This window comes from Aquarana catesbeiana, linkage group LG06 (genome assembly GCF_042186555.1).
Source record: "Aquarana catesbeiana isolate 2022-GZ linkage group LG06, ASM4218655v1, whole genome shotgun sequence".
NCBI lineage: Eukaryota > Metazoa > Chordata > Amphibia > Anura > Ranidae > Aquarana > Aquarana catesbeiana.
In genome coordinates this window covers 102,387,019-102,410,728 of record NC_133329.1, presented here as the reverse complement: position 1 = coordinate 102,410,728, position 23,710 = coordinate 102,387,019, and the positions used below count along the sequence as shown (strand labels likewise).

General features: G+C 43.1%; 1 protein-coding gene across 1 annotated transcript in view; it reads left to right on the top strand.

Moving 5' to 3' along the window:
* Window positions 1-23,710, top strand: part of LOC141148803 (dynein axonemal assembly factor 8-like) — a 218,919-nt gene that overhangs the window by 78,120 nt on the left and 117,089 nt on the right. The window contains exon 21 of the mRNA XM_073636564.1: window positions 17,287-17,598. Coding sequence (XP_073492665.1) covers window positions 17,287-17,598 — 312 coding nt within the window. The remainder of the gene's footprint in view (window positions 1-17,286; window positions 17,599-23,710) is intronic.

Sequence of the window (23,710 nt, the reverse complement as noted above, 5' to 3'; positions counted from 1 at the left end):
TGAATGATACGGTTGTGTGAATAGAGTCCTGCACAGCCATGCTGATTTCAAAAGTGAAAGCTGCTGTAGAGGTGAGGAACCGTGTTCTTGAGGAGGGGGCTCTATTTGGTACCATGTTACACCCTAAATACAGAGGAAACATGTAAAAGATGAAGTTGGCCTTTAATGTGCTGATTTAATTTCTCATTTGAAAATGAAGCTGTGCTTTGCTAATGCAAGACAAAGTAAACTGGTTGTTTTTGGCAGCCCCAGTAGCAACACATAATCTTTGTGCTCATCCCCTCTCCTATCCCCTTGGTAGGAGCAAATAATAATACCCAGTACTTGCAGGTATGGGAAAAACATGTGGCATCTTCCTCCGATGTGGCAGCGTTAGTGGTTGGTGATCGACCATTCAGCTCCTCATTGCTGTCATATAGAAGTGGTGTGAGAATGTAGAGACTTCAGTTTACACAGTAGCTCTTCTTTTCACTCCCAGTGGCCAAACGGAGCATTTGGGGTGAAAGGAAGGAATGGGCAGCTGGTGAATCTTTTTCTTTACCCTTCATGGACAAAGCATTGTTTGTAGTTGAGTGAATTTTATTTCATTCAGAGAAGCATATCGGAAAACTAAATGGCTGTTGATAACAGATTAGTGATATGTTGCATGAGCTTGCTTACTTCTACACTTCAAAGAAAGGCAGAAAATTTGAGACAACTTTGGACTTTCATGATACGGTATAGACTCACAAAAAAAGGTTACAAAAATATATGAAGTTTATTGAAAATTATCAATTAAAAATACCGACAAGAGCAGACACATAACATATTAAGACAGTCGAATAACTCTGATAGGAACTGGAAAGAAAATGCATGTATCAATCCACGATGAGGGTTCAATGTTCTGGGTTGACTTGCAGCTACGGGATGTTTCTCTATTATGGCAGTTACCTAGTGGTTCACCCCATTCATTTCAATGTTTTTACTCTGTTTTGTTATATGAAGATTGTTTACATACATGTTTAGTCTGTTTTTGAATAATTTTTCTCTGAACCATATTCCTGAAGAAGCGGTTCACCACAAAACATGTAGAGTTTGGAACTGGAAAGGGACAAATATCTAATCCCTCATCATGGGTTGATACATGTATTTTCTTTCCAGTTCCTATCAGAAAAATATACAAGGAAAAGAGAGCGCACGGCTGCCCTAGTGTAATTCCATTTTAATGATATACATGCAAAATCAAACAATAGAGGATTCCACTCACAAACATGGGACTTGGATCACATGTACAGCAGGATGTATGTCTCCCTTCCTGGCCTGTATAGCTGAGTTGACTCCCAAGAACGAGTTTTTTTTTTTTTTTTTTTTCTGTCGTACGAGAATTTTCGTAACTTTAGTAAACTCTTCATGTTTGATATACGACTAGCATGCAAAAAAAAAAAAAAAAAAAAGAATTTGTGTGTACGGGGCTTTAGAGTATTTGTTGGCAAGTGCATTTGATTGCAGTAAACCTCCTGCTGGCCAGCATTTGATCTGCTTCAAGTTAGTTTTGCATTCCCATTGACTTGTATTGGGATGTAAAAGCTGCTTGAATGGAACAAAAGCTTGTTGACAGCGGCCTTAAGACATTTTTTTCTCTGCGCTTAGGTAGCCAAAAAGATATTGGCTCCACTGAAGGGGAGAATCAGAGCTGATGTAGAATTGCAGATTGAACGTCACTTCCCCAAAATCCTTCGAGGTAGATCATGTGACCCATGCGCTGGCATTTGGTAATGTGACTACCAGCAATTGGTAGGAGAATTCAGGGGTTGCAAGGGAAAGGTATGCAGTTCTTAAGCTGCCCACTGACTTTAGAAGACAGTCCATCTTCTGGCCATATTCCAACAAACCACTTAGCAAATTCTTATCAGTAAATTTTCAGCTGGGGGACTTTTTTTTTGGAGTGGCAGCGGCAAACAACCACCACTCACCTCCCAGCAGCACTTTACCAGCACCAAACCCCCCCCCCCCACCACCACTGTGGCACTTAACCAACACAACCCCCTTCCCCGCGGCACTTAACCAGCACAACCCCCCACCCCCCCGAGGCACTTGACCAGCACAACCCTAAATCCCCCCCCAACAGTATTTAACCAGCACCCCCCTTTCAGCCAATTAGGTGACGGGTTTCAGACCCGCTTCCTGATTGGCCGGGAGGAGGATTTGTGTGGCGATATATCGTCACACAACTGGGTGGACTTTGAGCGGAATGCTCTGCGCCTGGAGCCCACCCTTTTTTTTAAACCTATCAGAGCCTCTGGCTCTAATCACGTGCTTCGCAACCCCCCCCCCCCCCCATTGTAATCCATGGACCGGCGTCCCTGCATGTTAAATATAGCCTTTTAAAAAAGCAGACAGCCATTTACAGTTTTAATTATAAACAGTCTTCTTTCTGGCTTCTTATTTTATAGACAATAAAAGCTTAAAAAATACAGATAATACAGGGCTGATTAAGATTCGATGTTCCCCAAATTGCAAATTGCATTGTCTTAGCAAACAGCAAGAAAATAGATTTGTTACTTCCTTCCTCCACTTTATCTCTCAATATCCTTTTAAACATAAAGGATGAACTGTATTGTATTTCTTTTTCTTGGCTGCAAGTCAGCCTTGGAGGTTTTGTGATCTATATTTTGATCAATACTGTGATTAGTTATAATACAATATTCAGCCTTTTTATCAATGTATATATTGCTGCACTACCAAGGCAATCCACTAAGGGGCAGTGGAGACATTGTAATAATATAGATACAGTCATTAAAATCAGTGCTGTGTATTCTAGGCAAACTTGCCATATCTTATTTAACCACTTAAGAACCGGAAGGATTTGCCCCCTTAATGACCAGGCCATTCCGCGGTCGTGCAACGCTGTTCCCAAACAAATTTGACATCCTTTTTTTTTCCCCACAAATAGAGCTTTCTTTTGTTGGTATTTGATCACCTCTTAGGGTTTTATTTTTGCTCTATAAACAAAAAAAGAGCGACAATTTTGAAACATTTTTTTTTTTTGCTATAATAAATATCCCAAATTTAAAAAAAATAAAAAAAATAAATGTTTTCATCAGTTTAGGCCGATATATATTCTTCTACATATTTTTGGTAAAAAAAATCGCAATAAGCGTATATTTATTGGTTTGTGCAAAAGTTATAGCGTCTACAAAATAGGGGATAGATTTTTGGCATTGTTATTATAATTTTTTCTTTTTACTAGTAGTGGCAGCCATCAGCGATTTTTAGCAGGACTTCGACATTGCAGCGGACAGATCGGACGCTTTTGAAACTCTTTTTTGGGACCACTGACACTTATAAAGCGATCAGAGCTAAAAATAGCCACTGATTACTATATAAATGTCATTGGCAGGGAATGGGGTAACACTTGGGCTTAAATTTGTTCCCTCATGTGTGTTCAAACTGTGGGGGGATGGGACTGCCTGGGGGAGGAGACATATCGCTGTTCCTAATCTTTAGGAGCAGCAGATCTGTCTCTCCTCCCCTGACAGAATGGAGATCTGTCTGTATACATTGACAGATCTCTGTTCTGTCTCTGTCAGGATTGATCGCGGGGGGCCAGTTCCGGCGTATCGCCGCAGGAGCGCGCCCCCTAGGGCACTTAAAGCGGCCAATGTACCATGATGGCGATTCGCCCAGGGGAACCAACCTGCTGCAGTATAACTGTGGCTAAAGGGTAACTCCACTTTCATAGGAGAAAAAATTGCAAATTAAAAAAAAAACATATAGCATATACAATTATGACACAAGTCATGTTGTAATTGAATGTTAATAAAAATGACCTTTGCTTTTCAATCTGCAGATCTGTAATCTTATGGAAAATGCAATGCAATATGGCTACCTGGAGATGTTCTGTACACAGAATGTATGCAGAACACCCCCCAGAAACATAATTTCCTGCTTGTGTGATTGGCTTACTAATTTTCCCAGAAGTTTGCACTAAGATACAAGTCAGATTTTTAGCATCCCCTGCAACAAAAATTTAATTTTTGGTAAGATACTCCCAATAGGAAATTACGTCTAAAGGGATGCAGACCCTGTAATTTTCCTCATTGGAGCCATGCAGCTGCAGCAGCCGGTTGATAACCAAGAAACCACTTCCATTAGACTTACTCAGCAAAGGGGCACAGTGGAACAAACAGCGATTTCTTCAGAATAACAAAGGTAGGAATCTGCAATAAAGTTAGTTAAAATCCTTGCAATGTACATAGATTAAAAGTCCACATGCGGCGCTAAACTGAAAATTGGCACACAGAAGGAGGGAGAGATGAAATCCCTTCACCAGCTTCAGTGTGTATAGAAAGGCGCACCACACCACAGTGTCAATCCAATCTCCTTACCAGAAATGAATGAAAAGCAGATATATATCAACAACTCAGCAATAGTTCCTGCTCCACTCTCTGGTCAGATGACTTGGTATGACTAAATCACGTAGAAAGGACTTTCATCAAACACCGCTCAAAGGCATCCAAATAGCCAGGGCATCCAGCAGCCAGGTGTAGCACAAAAACGTTTTCTCCCAATCAAGGGGATCATGCAGGAAGAGAAGGGGCCAAACTCTGTTCCTCATTAAGTGAAGAAGCACCTTCTTAGTGCCAACTGACGCCAGACGGCCTATTTAAAGGGTGCCCTGATCAGTGCTGACTGGTCTTCGGCTTTTCCTCTGAATCCTGCTATTATCCTGCCTGATAGCCGTTGCTGAACTTGGCTTTCCTTGACCCTGCTTCTGGACTCTGCTATACTTTAATTACTGGTTCCTGATCCCAGCTTCCCATTTGACCTTGCTTCTGCCTGATGCCTTGGTACCTTGCTGCCCTCCTGCTACCAAACCCGGCTATCCTTGTGACCTCGCTCCTGTTCCCTGCTTGGCTCAACACTGCCTTCCAACTGTCTGCGACTACGGTCCTGCGACCAGCTACAACTTCTTGCTCCAAGTTTCCGGTTCTACATCTGCAGGGACCTGGGCTGGAGATACAAGAGAGGCCAACCTCGTCATTTCAGTATCCCTTCAGGTATGTGACAGGCACACACCTGTCTATAGAAGGTTCCACAGTTAACAGTGCGTGTCAGAGCACAAACCAAACCATGAAGTCCAAGGAATTGTCTGTAGACCTCTCAGACAGGATTGTATGGAGACACAGATCTGGGGAAGGGTACAGAAAAATGTCTGCAGCATTGACAGTTCCAGTTAGCACAGTGGCCCCCCTCATCTGTAAATAGAAGAAGTTTGGAGCCACCAGGACTCTTCCTAGAGCGTTCCGCCCAGCCAAACTGAGTGATGGGGGGGGGGGTCCTTATTCAGGGAGGTGACCAAGAACCCAAAGGTCACACCAACATTTCTATATGGAGAGAGGAGAACCTTCCAGAAGAACAACAATCTCTGCAGCACTCCACCTATCAGGCCTGTATGGTAGAGTGGCCAGTCGGAAGCCACTTCTCAGTAAAAGGCACATGACAGCCCGCCTGGAGTTTACCAAAGGCACCTAAAGGACTCTCAGACCATGAAAAACGAAATTCTCTGATCCAATGAAACAAAAAATTGAACTCTTTGGCCTGAATGGCAAGAGTCATGTCTGGAGGAAACCAGGCACCGCTCATCACCTGGCCAATACCATCCCTACAGTTAAGCATGGTGGTGGCAGCATCATTCTGTGGGGATGTTTTTTTAGCAGCAGGAATTGGGAGACTAGCCAGGATTGAGATGAATACAGCAATGTACAGAGACATCCTTGATTAAAACCTGCTCCAGAGTGCTCTGGACCTCAGACTGTGGTGAAGGTTTATCTTCCAACCGGACAATGACCTTAACCACACAGCAAAAATAACAAAAGAGGTGACTACAGGACAACTCTGTGAATGTCCTTGAGTGGCTCAGCCAGAGCCCAGACTTGAACCCGATTGAGCGTCTCTTGAGAGATATAAAAATGGTTGTGCACCGATGCTCCCCATCCAACTTGATAGAGCTTGAAAGGTCCTGCAAAGAAGAATGGGAGAAACTGCCTAAAAATAGGTGTGCCAAGCTTGTAGCATCATATTCAAAAAGACTTGAGACTGTAATTGGTGCCAAAGGTGCTTCAACAAAGTATTGAGCAAAGGCTGTGAATACTTATGTACACGTGATTTGTTCTTTTTTAATTTGCAAAGATTTCAAACAAACTTCTTTCACGTTGTTTTATGGGGAAACTGTTTGTAGAATTTTGAGGAAAAAATTAATTTAATCCATTTTGGAATAAGGCTGAAACATAACAAAATGTGGAAAAAGTTAAGTGCTGTGAATATTTACGGATGCACTGTATATAATTTTTTTTTTTTTTTAATGAGTTTTTATGTTTATGTAATAAAATTAATGGATTTTATGGTCTTTATTACTGTCTGGCTTTTCTTAGTAAAGTCCCATGGGCTTTATTTGTACCTATTTTGTTACTAAGTGGGATATAGAGACGCCAACACTGTGCATGAGAACACATTTTAATCTTATGTGTCCTTATTGGAAGATTTCCCATATATTTCTGTTTGGTGGTAACTCAAAATTTTATCTTCTTCAGTCCCAGTGACAATGGTCAAAGGGACATTTCGAGAGTGTGTATCTCCTAAACGGAGACACAGAAGGCAATAAAAACATGATAGGGATTCTAACCCTCACCACTCTATCCAAAACTAAACTAAAAGTTTTGGCTTTAAATAAGCCTAATAATGTCCAAAGAATCAACGTAAAAATATGTGATGTTGATGCTTGGTTCTGACAGGTAGAGGAGGTATGGGTATGATGACCTAAAGGACAAAGCAAGACTTGGTAGTTCCTTGGCAGATGTAGGACAGCAGGTTGCCCAGTCATTGTGTCCACCCAGTCCGATAGGAATGGAGCTCAGTGTATCTGACTCAGCTTTTCCGCAGTGAGATTTATGCAGACACGGACAATTTTGGGTACAGATCAGGCGTTCCTGATATTTAAGAACAGGACACAGCTGTGAGGATGCACTGATATACACCGTGTCCTGCACATTAGCTCCTCCAGCTGCTCACCTGTGGACACATTTATATGTTTGTGGAGAAGCTCTCCAGGGACTCACAGCACAGATTACTGGAGTAAATGGATGTCATTAGTGGCAGTCCCATTGTGATTGTCATTTTTGCCAGCACAGTTCCACCTGAGTAATCTCCGAAGGCCATACGATATGGATGAACGATAAGATTTTGTTTTATCAATCTATTTATTGAAAAGATGTAATAAACATCGGCAATCATAACATATATTAGTACATTTTTTCGATATTGTTACTTGTTTGAGCATGCAATCATATTTTACAATATCATTATGTTATACTGTTTATTACTTATTAAAGTTATTGAAAAAAGTTTTATACACCTGTCTCTATTGTGTTTTTCATCATCAAGGTTGCATCTGTATTCTGTAGACAATGGATTATACAATGTATTTCATGTTGAAATTGCTAGAGATCAATGTTTTGAATTGTGTCTGGCAGTGGGGAGTAGGGTGATGACCTCTAACAGCTGCACATTCTACGATTTGCCAGCACTTCTGGTAATGACAACAGCAGGAAGAAACTAGTGAGCCCTTCCCTCTTATTGTCTTGTAGCACCCTGTCCTAAGCGGGGGGCTACCAGTACATTTTTAGCTTTGATGGGTTGTAGGTAACCTGGGTAATTTGTAGTCTTTTGATCATTTGGGTTTTCCTCTCAGTTCAGTGTGGTTTAATTCCTCCCTTTTGTCAGTAGGTGTCACTGGTACCTTTAGCATTAGTATGCTGAGCTGCAGTAAAACTGGGCTATGAAAATGCATACTTCTCTCAGCCAACCAGTAGGTCTTTTCCTGGTTACTAGTGCATACTGGAAGAGAGTATAAATATCCAGGGAGGTCACGTGACCAGGGTTCTCCTACCCAGACCTTGACCTGATGTGGGTGTGTGAAGAACTGCTGTGCTGGGTAGGCCTGAAGCCTAGGCCTAACCATGTGCACTAGGCTCTGCAGTTGAGGGCCTGTCTGTGTGCATGAAGGAAAGGATAGGGACATGAGATGAATTACCAGAAGTCACTCTGCCATAGAACGAGGAACTTTGGCGAGTCTGGGAAATGATCAATATGGTCTCATCCAGACAATTCGTGCATGTTCCTGTGAGTTGTTGTATGGGAGACAGCTGTACAGAATGCTGGGTACAGCTTAAAGTATTACTAAACCCACAACAGTAAAATCAGTCTGTATATGCAGTAAAGCATGCTTGTTATACTCACTGTGGAACCTAAGGGGTTAATTCTGTGCATTGTGTAAAAAGGCTGTTTGATCCTGTCTTCTCTTATTCTCTCCTTCTTTTACTGTCCCTAATCCATCTTCTGATAGAACAGAGCCTTGGAGCTCTGCACATGCTCAATTTGGTGCGTATTGCTAGGGGTTTTTTTCTTTTATTTGGAGGGTGCATGTTATCAGCACAGGGCCATTCAGCACAGTCCATGAGGTCATGGACTCCCTATGAGGTCATGCAGCCAGTCCATGACTGTCCTATAAGGTCATGCAGCCTCATAAGACAGTCATAAGAGAATGAAAACTCCTCCTACAAGCTAGGTATTTAGCAATTTATATACAACAAATAAGTGCACATTATAAAAATCAAATGGTATAATGTAATGTAAAAATATCAAAAAATTGAATAATTTATTTTTTTTTATTTATTTATTTCAGGCACTTATATAGCGCCGTCAATTTACGCAGCGCTTTACATATACATTGTACATTCACATCAGTCCCTACCCTCAAGGAGCTTACAATCTAAGGTCCCTAACTCACATTCATACATACTAGGGACAATTTAGACAGGATCCAATTAACCTATCAGCATGTCTTTGGAGTGTGGGAGGAAACCGGAGTACCCGGAGGAAACCCACGCAGGCACAGGGAGAACATGCAAACTCCAGGCAGGTAGTGTTGTGGTTGGGATTCGAACCAGCGACCCTTCTTACTGCTAGGCGAGAGTGCTATCCACTATACCACTGTGCCACCCGAATAATCAAATAAATTGTCAAAAAGTGCTCTTTATGTGAATATCCGTGCTTTTCTACGGTGTGTTCTTTTACACAAAAGGGAAACATTTTGCCTCTTACCAGGAGGGATGGATCCCAGATGATAGGGATAAAACACGCTTAGTTGTAATTGAAACCAACTGCGATATTCCACTCCAACGAGAGAACTCCCTCTTGTTATAGTGTTCGCTTCGCCTGGATATGGAAATACGTCTCATATACTTCCAGCTTCACAGATAATCCTGCTGAGTGCTCTCCGACACATAGAGGTATGAAGAAGGGAGAAACTTCATAGTGCAGTATGTAAAACAAGCGTTTATTGAAAAAAGTCTCATTGCACTCTACAGAAAGTAAAAACGAAGATATTCAATCGATGCCTCTTAGAGGGAAACACGTCGGGTGGAGCTGCATTCTGTGACGTCACCACGCACCAGCCTGCAGGACGAGGTCCGCAGCTGTGTTTGTTTGAATATCTTCGTTTTTACTTTTTTTTTTTTCAATAAACGCTTGTTTTACATACTAAACTGGAAAGTGCTGGAGAGTAGTCAGCAGGATTATCATGGATCTGGGAGTATATGAGAAGTATTTTCACATCTAGGCAAAGCAAATACTATACAAGAAGGAGACTTCTCTCAGAGTGGAAGGAGTGGAATATCAGTTGGTTTCAATTACAGCTAAGCGTGTTTGATCCCTATCACCTGGGATACATTCATTCTGGTAAGAGGCAAAATTTTTTCCCATTTGTGTAAAGGAACACAGCGTAGAAAAGCACGGATATTCACAAATTTACATAAAGAGCACCATTGGACAATCTATTTGATTATTACATTTTTTTTAATCATTTAATGTGGACATTATACCATTTGATTTTTAGCATATTTCAGGATTGCACACTTATTTGTTCTATGTATGTTTTGAATTGAGTATTTAGATTTATAAGAAGCGGCACCCACACACACTTTTGAACATTTGATTTTTAGGGCAAGCACGAGATATTAATCTTTACATATTTCGCAATTTATATTTACTAAAATAATTGCATTTCCATGTTCTATGTATTGTTAGAGACCAGATATAGTGAATACAGGGTTTAGTAATACTTTAAAGCCTTTTTTCTGTACTGTTGTCTACCTTTCTATTTTTGTTTTAGTCTGCTTGCCTGCTTGTTCTAGGATGTAGTGTGCCCTACCCCTCTCTCCCTGAATTTTTGGTGTGTGACCAATTAAGTTACTTTTGTTCCGCATTAAAAGTGACTGGCGCCCATTAAAATGTCAGCCCTCTCTGATGCTGTGATCAGGGGGGCGCTACAGTCTTTTTCACTTCACCTTGGAAGATACCATGAATGGATCCCACCCGTGAATAATGTTTGTGATGTCTCATCAGAATCCATCTCATAATTTAGTATAAGAATAGGAAGTTAAACAGGTAGTGTGCTAATGTGGACAAAGAAATGTGGCCTCGCCAAAACCAGACTACCAGTAGTTAAAGCCACTGATGGACCAATGATATGGGACAAAAGAAGTGTTGTCACACAGACCACTGGCCTCTCTTCTGTCAGTTTAGAACTATACGTTCCAGCATGTCATACTGATTTCTTTATTTGTAATACTACAAGCCCCAGCATGCCCCACTGTCACCACTTCTGTCTCTGGCTACCTACAGAACACGTCCTACTGGCCTCTTTCCTGTCTCTGTAAAATTGCAAGTCAACCTGCCTTACTTACTGTCCCTACAGAGCTGTAAGCCCCACTGTGTTTTATTGGCTTAACTGCATGTCCCATCATATTCATTCCCAGCCAAGGTACCATGAAACCCTAGGGTTCTTTTAGAGGTTTCTAGGGGTTGCTTGTACAGTGAGCATTGGTGGGTTGATCTCTCACTTACAGTGACCTCCAGTATAAGAGGGGCACGTCCACACTGACCATTAATGTAAGAGGGGCACGTCTACACTGACCACCATTGTAAGAGGATACATTTTCCACTGATCGCCAATATAAAAGGGCTCTCCACTAATCATCAAGGAGACATCTCTCCAGTGAACACCAATATAAGGGGGAAATTGCACTCGTACTGGGAACCTTGGTTCCTGTTTGGTCTGCGATTTTAAAAATAGAGCACAGACTTCTTTCCTGCAAATGAATGGGCTTTCGTGCCAGCGCAATCCGCGGCCCTCACAGCCGCACAGGAGTGAACCTTGCCTAAGAGGGCATGTCCCCACTGACCACCAATATAGGGGGCCTATTTCCCAATGACCACCAATGCATTATACTAACCACCAATGTGAGAGGGCACATCCCCACTGATCACCAATCTAAAAGTGCTTTCTACTAGCTACCAATGTAAGAGGGCGTATCTCTGCTTACCACCAATGTAAGAGGGCCTATGTCCCTTTAACCATCAATGTAAGAAGGCATTCTACTAACCCCCAAATTTAAGAGGAATTTCTCCACTGACCAGCAATATAAGAGGAGCTATCTCTGCCTGACCACCCCATGTAAGGGGACATTTCTACACTGACCACCAATATAAGAGGGCCTATCCCCCACTGACCACCAATGTAAGGGGGCATTTCTCCACTGACCACCAATAAAAGAGGACCTTCTCCCACCCACTATGTGGTACTAAACTGACTATTAGTGTTGGGGTACTACAGTTTTCACGTTCTGCATTTTTTCAGACCATTATTAACATTTGTTAATATTTCAGGCAAAACATAACCCACCCCAAGTGTCATACTCTGAGTATACTTCATTCAACTTTCTACAACTTTCTGATCATGCTAAGACCTGAAAACTAATCCAGGCGTTCCTCTGGGTAAAATGATTGAGAAATCTACTCTCTGCAAAACTACAAGTGCCACTAATTGGTGCCATTGGTGTACCCACTGATTCTGCTGTGTTTCATCATGAGGAATATATTTTATTTCTAAAGCCTCGTAGACACACGATCGGACTTTCCGCAGACAAAGCGTCAGACTTTTGTCTGAAGGGCGTTGGCCAGGAACTTGTCTTGCATACAAACGGCACACAATTGTCGGCCAACAAACGCGAACGTAGTGACGTACTACATGTTTTTTTCAGCTCTTTAGCACCACCCTTTGGGCACCTTCTGCTAATGTTGTGTTTGGTGAGCATTGATTCTGAGCATGCGTGTTTGTACTTTGGACTTTTGTCTGATGGACTTGTGTACACACGATCGGAAAAGCTGTCAGCAGACATTTGTCCGTGGAAAATTTTAAAGCCTGCCATCCAACATTTGTCCGCGGAAAATCCGGCAACAACTGTCCGATGGAGCGTACAAACGGTAGGATTTTCCGCCAACAGTCTGTCAATACACAATTCCTGTCGGAAAATCCGATCGTGTGTACGAGGCTTAAGAAATCTATTCCCTTTAGCAATACACAGCCACTTCATTTTCTCCCTCCTACATTATGTACCACCTTTTTATTTATTTTCAACAGGAACACTTCCTGATTTCTCTTCCCATTTATTCAATTGCCCTCTTCTAGAACAAACAAAAAATGTGTTATTGAAAAAAAAAACCGTGTTTATTAACCATTTATATGTAGGAGCATAGGATACATTTATGAAGGTTAGAATATATCTAATAATAGAATAATGAGGTGCAGTTTCTCAGTAAAAAGATGTCTTCTCCATTCTATAGTTCCACGGGGGGAAGCTTTTGCTTGTAAGGACATCAAAGAAAAAAATGCTGGCATGTGACATAAAAGAAAGAATCTGATATTATTTTTCCACATCTTGGTCATTCCTACATAGGCAGCAAGCCTAAAAATAGGATCTTCTTGTGAGCTCACCTCTGGGCAGAACAATACATCTGAAGGATTTCCCAGTGTCCTCTGCCTATGAAATTGGCCTTTCTCCCCAGTTACACATCCCTCAGTTCTCCGTGTCTGTGTTTGCTCCGAGCTTCCAGGATTACCCACCTTAATGGGCATACAGAGCCCGAGGCCTTGCCGTCAGCTCTTCCCAGTCCTACAATCAGCTATTTTTGGTTACTTCCGTAAATAGGTCTCCGACTCTGTATGGGTTTCCCCACCGGTGTCATCCACATCCCAGGCTGAGGTGTATATTTAATTAGGCTGTGTCAGTGAAGCCAGTAAGGATGTGAGCTAATGGCATGTTCAGCGGCAGTTATCACTTAAGTGTTTTTAATTTGTAGTTAAACTATTAATGGGTGAAGAATCCCATGGTAGGGATTTGCCAAATTTCTTTCTGCTACAGGGAATGGTTATATATCATTAGCTTGCCTGTCTTTACAGGAAGGCTGTATTTATTAACCTATAACAATGAAAACAGAAGTGGTTCCTTGAAGCACAGAGCAGCCAATAAGAAATTAGATTTATAGATGCAAGCTTAATTGTAATTGGTCAACATGGGTTACTACACAGCACTTCTCCTTGCATTAATAAAGCACAGTAGGGTAGATTCATGAAAAAGAAAAAGTCCAACCTTTTAGCAGGTATCTTGCTGTTTCTGATCTATTCTAGAGAAAAGTCAGCTGGAATTTGATTGGCACTTTTTCTCTTGAAAAATAAACTTGTTTGCAAAATACATATTCCACAGCGCCAAATAACATCGAAACAATGCTTCCTGCTGCAAACAATTAACTTTGTTTGCAATTGTTTAAATATATTGCAGTGCAAAAATTCACTAAATATTCACAGGATTTTTATTTTTAAAAAATGAATGTTTTGGCTCAATCAGTCATTTTATTTTGTTTTAAATGTCCAAAATGAGGGAATCCCTGGTTGTCACCAGAACTAGTGTTTCCATTAAAAGATTTCCCCTCTCTTATTGTTCTGATGACAATCCAAAATTTGTAGTTTTCCTTGACTTTCTGTGATCATGGTAAACGTGTCATGGTCTGGGATCAGGCTCAGAGGAAGTGGCTGTAGCAGTAGAGAAGGCCACTCAGTAGTCAGCTTGATGAATACACAGGCAGATCCCCCTGGTGGATTATGTGGTCTTACCTGAGGCGTGGCGTCTAAGCACTAGTGGGTCTACACTAGAGCTCCTGATGGTGGAAATGGGTTTTGCTGCATGCTGATGTCAGGTCGTGGCCCTCTGGATTGCCCAAGAAGGAAGAGAGCAAGCCGGAGTCAGGTAGCCAATGAAGCAGATGGGGAACAAGCAGAAGCATAGGCAATAAACAAGCCAAGAGTTCAGTAATGAGTAGTAGATTAATGGTATTAAGCAGAAGTGTAATCAATGAAAACAAGCTAACGGTTGACAACGAGTGGTAGTAAAGATAAGGACAGCAGCAGGTATGCAAAGGAGCAATATATTGGTTGGAGAGAGCACAATAATCTGGCAAACAGGAAGTGTAGAGACCGTTCATGGGAGGAATAAAGAGCTCAAGGTTCACCAGAAACACAATACAAAGTAAGATTGTGCAAGGAATCGGGCAGGGAGCTGTCCAGCATCTCAGGTGGCACGGCAAATAGAGCCACAGCCAGACACTGCAGAGGTTTTAGGTTCGGATCCAGATCCTGACAACATGACATAGAGAGGGTGACTTTCCCTAACAGGGGCACAGATGACAATTAAAACCTAACACGAGAACAGCGTAGGCTCCATGTACACATGTTGTAACTGTGCTATGTATGTGCCATTTTCTATGCCTCTCTTCAATAAAAATATAGTAAAAGAAATCCTAACACAAGAACAAACAGGGTGCTGGATTCAGATTTTCTAAGGGTCATTGAAATTGTCACAGGGTGCACTAGCTGTGGTTGGGCAGCACTCCTCAAAACATATATACAATCCAGAGAGCATCAAACAAATGACCAATAGCCCAAAGGTAATGTAATGATATTGATTCAATTGAGCAGAATAAAGCCAATGCAGACACACTCCTCCTTTATTGGGGTTTTTGAATTTAGAATTCAGTTTAAATCACTCAAGTAAGCAGATATCAAATACATCTACATTGTGATTTACTGCTTGGAACAATTTCAGGACAGGTTATGCCAGTGTTAGTGGATGCAGCAAAGGACTTTGCTGCGTTTACTAACCCTGGCGTAACCACACTGGCGTAAGCCCCACTGGCGTAGCAGAACTCCTCATCAATGGAGCAGAATTCAGCTCTATAAGCAGTGGAAGAGGTAAGTATATAATGCCTTCTCTGCGGGTATAGCTTTTAAATCCTATTTTTATGTTGGGCAACCAAAGTCCTACGGAGCTCCTTCGATCTGCTTTGAAGTTGTTCTTGCATCCCCATTGACTTGTACAGGGAGCAAAACAGTTGTAGTGCTAAAATATGCCCGTGTACACAAACCCTTGTTGCGTAAGCACAGCCAGCAGGACTAGGCACATGTATAGTGGAAACACATATTGCACAAATCATGGTACTCCAGCTTCACCAGATCCAGTTCTTAAATGTTGCAAGGAGATTTAGGTTGGATATGCATGGTCAGTCAAACACGGCTTGAGCAAGGCATTTAGGTTGGAGATGCATGGTCAGTCAAACACGGCTTGAGCAAGGCATTTAGGTTGGATATGCATGGTCAGTCAAACACGGCTTGAGCAAGGCATTATAGCAGGCATCAGTGCCGAGACAAGGCCATCCAGCACCCAGGGAAAAGATGCCAAACTGCACCCCCCCCCCCCCTTCCCTTAGGGTTAGGGTCAGAGTGCCCACATCCCTGCAATAAACCATTGTACCCAAGGCAGCGTCCCCTCCTGCCCACCCCTTGTCCCAGCCCTGGCAAGCATTCTGTACAACAAACTCAGATTGATTTAAAGCGTATAAAGGGAAAACTTTATATTTTTCAGCTTTGGTTACAGTGAAAAAGCATTAGACCATTTGCCAAGCTTTTATTGGGGTCTGTCTCTGCTGGGGAGAATCATCCATCTATTTTTCCTGATGATGATTGTTATCTTGGCTGGAATTAGGGGAAATCCTACATTTTAGTTTTCACAAGAGCAAGTGGTGAGCAAAAATCTTCTAGGGGAGACAAGTGTACTAGTGACAACTGTCTAAAATGGGAATTCCCCATTAGTTTGAGGCAATTTGCCCACACTACCTGTTGCATCTCTAAGACTCTAATTAATGGGTACCCTAGCAGGACATAGACAGCGATTATTATGCTTGTAGAATCCTAGCAAAGATATATTTAGCTGCATTCTAATCTTTCCATTAAAGATTTGTATGGCTGGGGGTGAATAAACCCACTGATATTTTGGCTTTAGGTGCAGTTGGCCACTATTAAATATTTTACGTTTGTTTGGGGGGATTTCCCTTCACTACTGTTTAGTCTCCAAGACTAGAAGTGAAAGGGAAATCTCCCTAGCAGGACGCAGAGAGCAATAAAAACCCAGTAGGTGTTTAACCCTTTTTTACTCTTTCCTTAAATTTTTTTTTTTTTTTGCTATAGCAAGTTTTTGCTATACATGTATTTCAGAAAGTGACATTGATAATTCAAGTCACATGAGTTCTTTCTGCTGGAGACACTTTCTGGTGGTGGACATAACAAAGCCAAATAATGTCACTTTCTCTAGACAGTGTCTCAATAATGTAGAACAAATATTTAAAACCTTAATGCATTGTGCCCCAGACCCCCCCCACCCCCTTTTTCTTACCTGAGCTCGATCCAGCGACGTGCACAAGTGCAGCAGCTCCATCCGCTGTCTCTCTCCTCATTGGACAGATTGATAGCAGCGGGAGCCATTGGCTCCCGCTGCTGTCAATCAAATCCTGTGACGCAGGGGGCAGGGCCGAGTCCCGCTGTCTGTGTCAATAGATGCAGCAGCGGGACTCGGGAGCAAGCTGAAATGGCCGTTTTCCCTGGGGGCACCCGAATGAAAAGCAGGGGCTTGGAGTGCCAGCGGGGACTCCAGAAAAAGAGGATCGGGGCTGCTCTGTCCAAAACTATTGCACAGAGCAGATAAGTATAACATGTTTGTTTTATGAAAAGAAAAAAAACCTAAAGGTTTACAACCACTTTAAGGAACTCACTTGATAAAATGACAACTGTGGCCTCATGGGAAGCTAACAGAGCTATATTTAGTTGCATTGTAACCTTTCCAATAAAGATTTGTAAGACTGGAGGTAATTAAATCCAACAAACTAATATTTTGGCATTAGGTGCAGTTACATTTTGAATTCAATTTACTAAATACAATAGTTATAACATGGAATGCCACGCAAACAAAACAGAAAAATTGTGGTATTTACATTTTTTATTATTTTTTTTTGCTTTAACAGGTTGTGGCTTTGAAGGATTTGAAGTTTTAGGTCTGAAGTGGCTGCCACGTCTAAGCCGGCTTCAGGCCAAAGAGATCACCCCGTACGAGGTGGGAGATCGGCAATGGCAGAGCGATATTGAGCAGTTGACCTCCAACCCGGCTTTGGTGTGTGTCCTACGCCGAATTCATGCCTTCACCTCCTTGGCACAGGCTATTAAACAAATGGTGCCGGTCAAAGGGAAGATGCAGTCCCGGCTCATCATGTCTGCCGCCCCGGAGATTACTTTCCGGCAAGCTGTCCTGATTTTCACAGACAGGGACTTGGTTTCTGGTAGTTATGACATCTGTTTTCCATGTTGTACCTATTGTCTTAATCACAGTTCCCTTCCATCTTCTTTCACAAAGGAATGTGTCTGTACCAACTAGTAATGTATCTTGTCTTAGTATTTGCTTTAATTCCCCCATCACAGCTGCAAATATTTGCCTTCCTATCAGCAGCCAGGAGCAAAGAAAATACCCCTTACTTTGGGGTATACAGTAGAGAAGCATGTAACTCACTTAATGGGCAGATCACCAAGAACCATGACTTCAAAACACTGTTTAAAGTGTTACCAAACCCATTAATATGAAAATAGTTCATGTGCCCGCCCACAGCTTATAAATCTTCTTTTTACATTAAAATACTGCCACTATATACCTTTTTTGGCTGATCTGTATACCACGGTCACATGATGAACTGCAGAGTTTGTCCAGTGCTGAGAGTTCAGGAAGGAGGAGATTTCCACTATATCCTGTATACATGCCCACATGTGTGATGTCAATATCATGTGACCTGACTAGCTCTGAGAACAAGTAAATGTTCTCTCCAGCATAGAAGACATAACTGAGCATGTGCAGGTTGGCTACCCTGCCTGTGTGTTAGCTGGCCTTCCCCAGATAGAAAGTGCAGGTGGGAAGGATCTGTCCATACAGGATAAAAGAGCCTTTTTACACAATGCAGAGGATTAACCCCTTAAGTTCCACAGTGAGTATAACAAGCATGCTATTCTGCATATACAGACAAATTTTACTGTTTTGGGTTTAGTAACACTTTAAGCTACAACTAGAGCGAGCCAGACATCCCAACCTGCAAAAAACTCTTTTTGGGGAGGTGGCAAATTCATTTCAGGGAGGTGGTGCTTCGCGCCTGCAACCCCCCCATCCCCCCCCCCCCCCGCCCCGTTTCAAAATGTTTTTTTAAATCACTTTTTCAATATTTTTTCACAGTGCTTCTAGGGAAGGGGGTGGGGGTGGGTGGTATGTGGCAGTGGACGGTGTCAGTAGTTTTTTTCAGTTTTAATAATTTGATTTTTTTTTACAATTTTATCTTGTTTTTAATTTTTTTTCACAATGCTTTTTGGGGGGAGGGGGTTGGGGCAGTGGACAGTGTTGGTAGGGCAGGGGAGAGTGGTGTCAGTAGTTTATTTTTTTTTACACTTTTTCATTTTTTAGAATTTTTTTACATTATTTTTATATTATTTGGGGAGCTTTAGTGAGATGTCAGGGGTCTAAACAGAACACAGACATCTCTCCTTTGAGACAGACAAAGGGACTGAGGACACAGATTCCCTAGTCCCTTTCTCAGCACTAAAGATGAATGAACAGGAGACAGAGGCTCCTCTCCATTCATAAACTGAGTAGAGTAAACACAGTTTAGTTATCACAGAACACAGGAGTGATCTCACTCACTGTATCCTATTCCTGACAGTTCCCCCCCCCCCCCCCCCACAGCCGCTGGAAGAGGAAAGGAGGGGAGCCGGCTGTGGGGGACGAGGGGGGGTGGAGGAGGAGAACACGGTGGTCAGAGGAGAACACAGGGGGGCAGGGAAGGAAACAGAGGGGGCCAGAGGAGAACATGGGGGGTGGAGAAGGGCACAGAGGGGGCCGGAGGAGACAAGGAGGGTGGAGAGGGACATGGAGGGGGCCGGAGGGGAACAGGGGGGGCAGAGAAGGACATGGAGGGGGCCAGAGGAGAATGGGGGGGTGGAGAAGGACACAGAGGGGGTCGGAGGAGATCATGGGGGGGGGGAAGGACATGGAGGGGGCCGAAGGAGAACAGGAGGGGTAGAGAGGGACACGGAGGGGGCCAGAGGAGAACAGGGGGGTGGAGAAGGACACGGAGTGGGCCGGAGGAGAACAGGAGGGGCAGAGAGATACACGGAGGGGGCCGGAGGAGAATGGGGGGGGGGAGACACGGAGGGGGCCGGAGGAGAACAGGGAGGGTGGAGAAGGTCATGGAGGGGGCCAGAGGAGAACGGGGGGTGGAGAAGGACACGGAGGGGGCCGGAGGAGATCATGGAGGGGAGAAGGTCATGGAGGGGGCCGGAGGAGAACGGGGGGTGGAGAAGGACACGGAGGGGGCCGGGGGAGAACAGGGGGGGGTGGAGAAGGACACGGAGGGGGCCGGGGAAGGAGCACACAGAACAGCTGGGAATGATCAGTGCAGCAGGAGGGACAACTGTGAACACTGATCTCCCTGTATAGCTTTTTAGCTGACAGCCACAGGAGGGAGAGAAGAAGAAGCGGCTGTCAGCTAAAAATCAATACAAAGGAGATCGGTGTTCACAGCTGTTCCCCGCCACACCGATCATTCCCGGGAGTTTACAAGGCGCTTGCGGGTGTGCAGGAGCCGCTGCAGAAACGCGGGAGACTTGCGATGTCTAGCGACCTATAGCTTACACATGGCTGCTTCACCTGCTGCCAGCAGTCAAATGGAGTGGAAAGGAAAGAAAGTAAAGTTTAGCATGTACTGCTGGGGAGAGGGGATTAAAATGAACCTGTTCTTTTGCCCTGCATGGACAAAGGTTTACTTTACAGCTAATTGCTTCCTATAGGCAACAAAGACATGTTCCCTTTCCTGCTTGATGTGTAGATCAATGACTTGGTTTATTCTATTTGGGCTTTGTATTTGCTGGCATCAAATAGCAGAATATCTTTTTTTCAGGGCTCCGACCAAACATCCTCGCTGTCTCCCCACATCCAGACTAATGAAAAGCGCAAATAAACCAACGGCAATGAGAGATGCCACTGTGATGTATTTGATGCATTATATTTATATCCTTTTATTGCTATCATTATTGGTCACAGCGACCTCTCCCATTGTTATTGTTATTTGCCATTGGTTTATTTGCACTTTTCATTTGTGTGCATTTTTCCAGTATCAATAGCTACTGGTGTATTATGCAGCATATATTTTCTGGTGGGCCTTATACAGTGGAGACGGAAAGTATTCAGACACCCCCTTAAACTTTCCACTCTTTGTTATATTGCAGCCATTTGCTAAAATCATTTAGGTTCATTTTTTTCCTCATTAATGTACACACAGCACCCCATATTGACAGAAAAACACAGAATTGTTGACATTGTTGCAGATTTATTAAAAAAAAAAAAACTGAAATATCACATGGTCCTAAGTATTCACACCCTTTGCTGTGACACTCATATATTTAACTCAGGTGATGTCCATTTCTTCTGATCATCCTTGAGATGGTTCTACACCTTCATTTGAGTCCAGCTGAGTTTGATTATACTGATTGGACTTGATTAGGAAAGCCACACACCTGTCTATATAAGACCTTACAGCTCACAGTGCATGTCAGAGCAAATGAGAATCATGAGGTCAAAGGAACTGCCTGAAGAGGACAGAGACAGAATTGTGGTTACAAAAAAAATTTTGCTGCACTTAAGGTTCCTAAGAGCACAGTGGCCTCCATAATCCTTAAAAGGAAGATGTTTGGGACGACCGGAACCCTTCCTAGAGTTAGCCGTCCGGCCAAACTGAGCTATCGGGGGAGAAGAGCCTTGGTGAGAGAGGTAAAGAAGAACCCAAAGATCACTGTGGCTGGGCTCCAGAGATGCAGTCGGGAGATGGGAGAAAGTTGTAGAAGGTCAACTATCACTGCAGCCCTCCACCAGTCGGGGCTCTATGGCAGAGTGGCCCGACAGAAGCCTCTCCTCAGTGCAAGACACATGAAAGCCCGCATGGAGTTTGCTAAAAAACACCTGAAGGACTCTAAGATGGTGAGAAATAAGATTCTTTGGTCTGATGAGACGAAGATAGAACTTTTTGGCCTTAATTCTAAGCGGTATGTGTGGAGAAAACCAGGCACTGCTCATCACCTGTCCAATACAGTCCCAACAGTGAAGCATGGTGGTGGCAGCATCATGCTGTGGGGGTGTTTTTCAGCTGCAGGGACAGGATGACTGGTTGCAATCGAGGGAAAGATGAATGCGGCCAAGTACAGGGATATCCTGGACGAAAACCTTCTCCAGAGTGCTCAGGACCTCAGACTGGGCCGAAGGTTTACCTTCCAACAAGACAATGACCTTAAGCACCCAGGTAAAATAATGAAGCAGTGGCTTCACAACTCAGTGACTGTTCTTGAATGGCCCAGCCAGAGCCCTGACTTAAAGCCAATTGAGCATCTCTGGAGAGACCTAAAAATGGCTGTCCACCAACGTTTACCATCCAACCTGACAGAACTGGAGAGGATCTGCAAGGAGGAATGGCAGAGGATCCCCAAATCCAGGTGTGAAAAACTTGTTGCATCTTTCCCAAAAAGACTCATGGCTGTATTAGATCAAAAGGGTGCTTCTACTAAATACTGAGCAAAGGGTCTGAATACTTAGGACCATGTGATATTTCAGTTTTTCTTTTTTTTTAAATCTGCAAAAATGTCAACAATTCTGTGTTTTTCTGTCAATATGGGGTGTTGTGTGTACATTAATGAGGAAAAAAAATGAACTTAAATGATTTCAGCAAATGGCTGCAATATAACAAAGAGTGAAAAATTTAAGGGGGTCTGAATACTTTCCCTCCCCACTTTACATACTTTTTCTGGGCTAAGGATTGGCAAACAGAGTCTTTTGTTGCTTCACCCAGACTACTTGTCTGCTTCCTATTTTTAGGCCTTATGTATCAGTAATCACCAATCAGAATCAGCCTTTCAGATTTTAGCTGCAGTTTTCAGGACTGGTTTAAGTTTGGTTTAAATTGGCTACCATGCAGAGCTGCAGCAGATTTTGCACTCTCCAGTATTCGTAAATCAACCCCACAGTGTTTTCTATAACAAGCAATCAAATTTAGCATTTAATTATGTAACCAACACTGAAACATAGAGCCTAGGTTCACATTGCAGAAATTTGACATGCGATTTGACGTGTCAAATTGTATGCCAAATTGGCGTTTTTTGACGGCAATGGCACCGTCCGAAACGTTGCGCCACCGACATTGCGGCACCACACCGATTCCCAAAAGTAGTTTCTGACCTACTTTTGGCGAGTTTGGGGAGCAATTTCTATAGACCATTGTGCAGAAACCCGCACAGATGTCTCTGAAATGGCCCCCCCAAAGTCGGGACTGACATGCTTGTATGAAATTGTGCGAGTTCAGCTGAACTCACACGATTTCTTTCCCACTGTCAGTGTGAACCTAGGCTAAATACGATTGACGATCCAGAAAGTTCCTATGTAAAGGATAAATTCACCTTTGGGAACATGTTACGCGTTTCACCCAATTTTAGGGTGGAACATGTAACATGCTCCCAATGCTGCAGCTGCCCCCCCTCCCTGTGGCAGTAGTACAGGGAGAAGTTCCCCATACTTGCTTTCACCATTTGAAAACAGCGTGGCCATGCTCCGCCCACATGGCTGCGTCGTTCATTCACACAGCTCTGTGTGTGAATGAACTACAAGCCCTGACATTCTTTGCGGCTGTCGGGTTGTAGTTCTCAATGCACTACCATGGTGCTGTGGAGCGCTGTGGTAGTTTATTGAGCCTTCCTGTCAGAGAGTAGCAGCTTACCCCTGCGGAATGTACGGCACACAGAAAGATCTGCAGCAGACCTGCATGGCACCTGTGATCTGCTGATCGCTAATGCAATGCTTTCCAGGCTCCTGCTACAAAAAATAATAATGCACATTTTTTTAGCTGGAAAAAAAAATGTGCATTTATTTAAAGTCAAATTATCCTTTCAGAAAAAGATAAAGTGCTGTACTCAGAGAACCAATGTGGTGCACTAGCTTACTAGGGAGTGCGTAGGATAGATCTTGGCTCACAGTATAGGAAACATAGCTATGATTAAGGCTAGCGGCAAAAATTAGGAGTCAGATCTGCAGATACAATCTGTCCGCCCTCTGGCATGTGACTCAGTCAGTCCATCCATAAACACAAAGGCTTGGTTCAGCTGAGCGTTCATGTTTATTCCTTTGCAGAGAGGGAGGAGCTCACTTTACAGTGCACCACAACATACATGCTATGTGAACAAAAAGGTGTAGGTACAGTTTTTGCTGTGTTGATGGCCCATTCTAAATGATGGTGCTACCTTAACCACTTGACAACTGGGCACTTAAACCCCCTTCCTAACCAGACCAATTTTCAGCTTTCGGTGCTCTCACATTTTGAA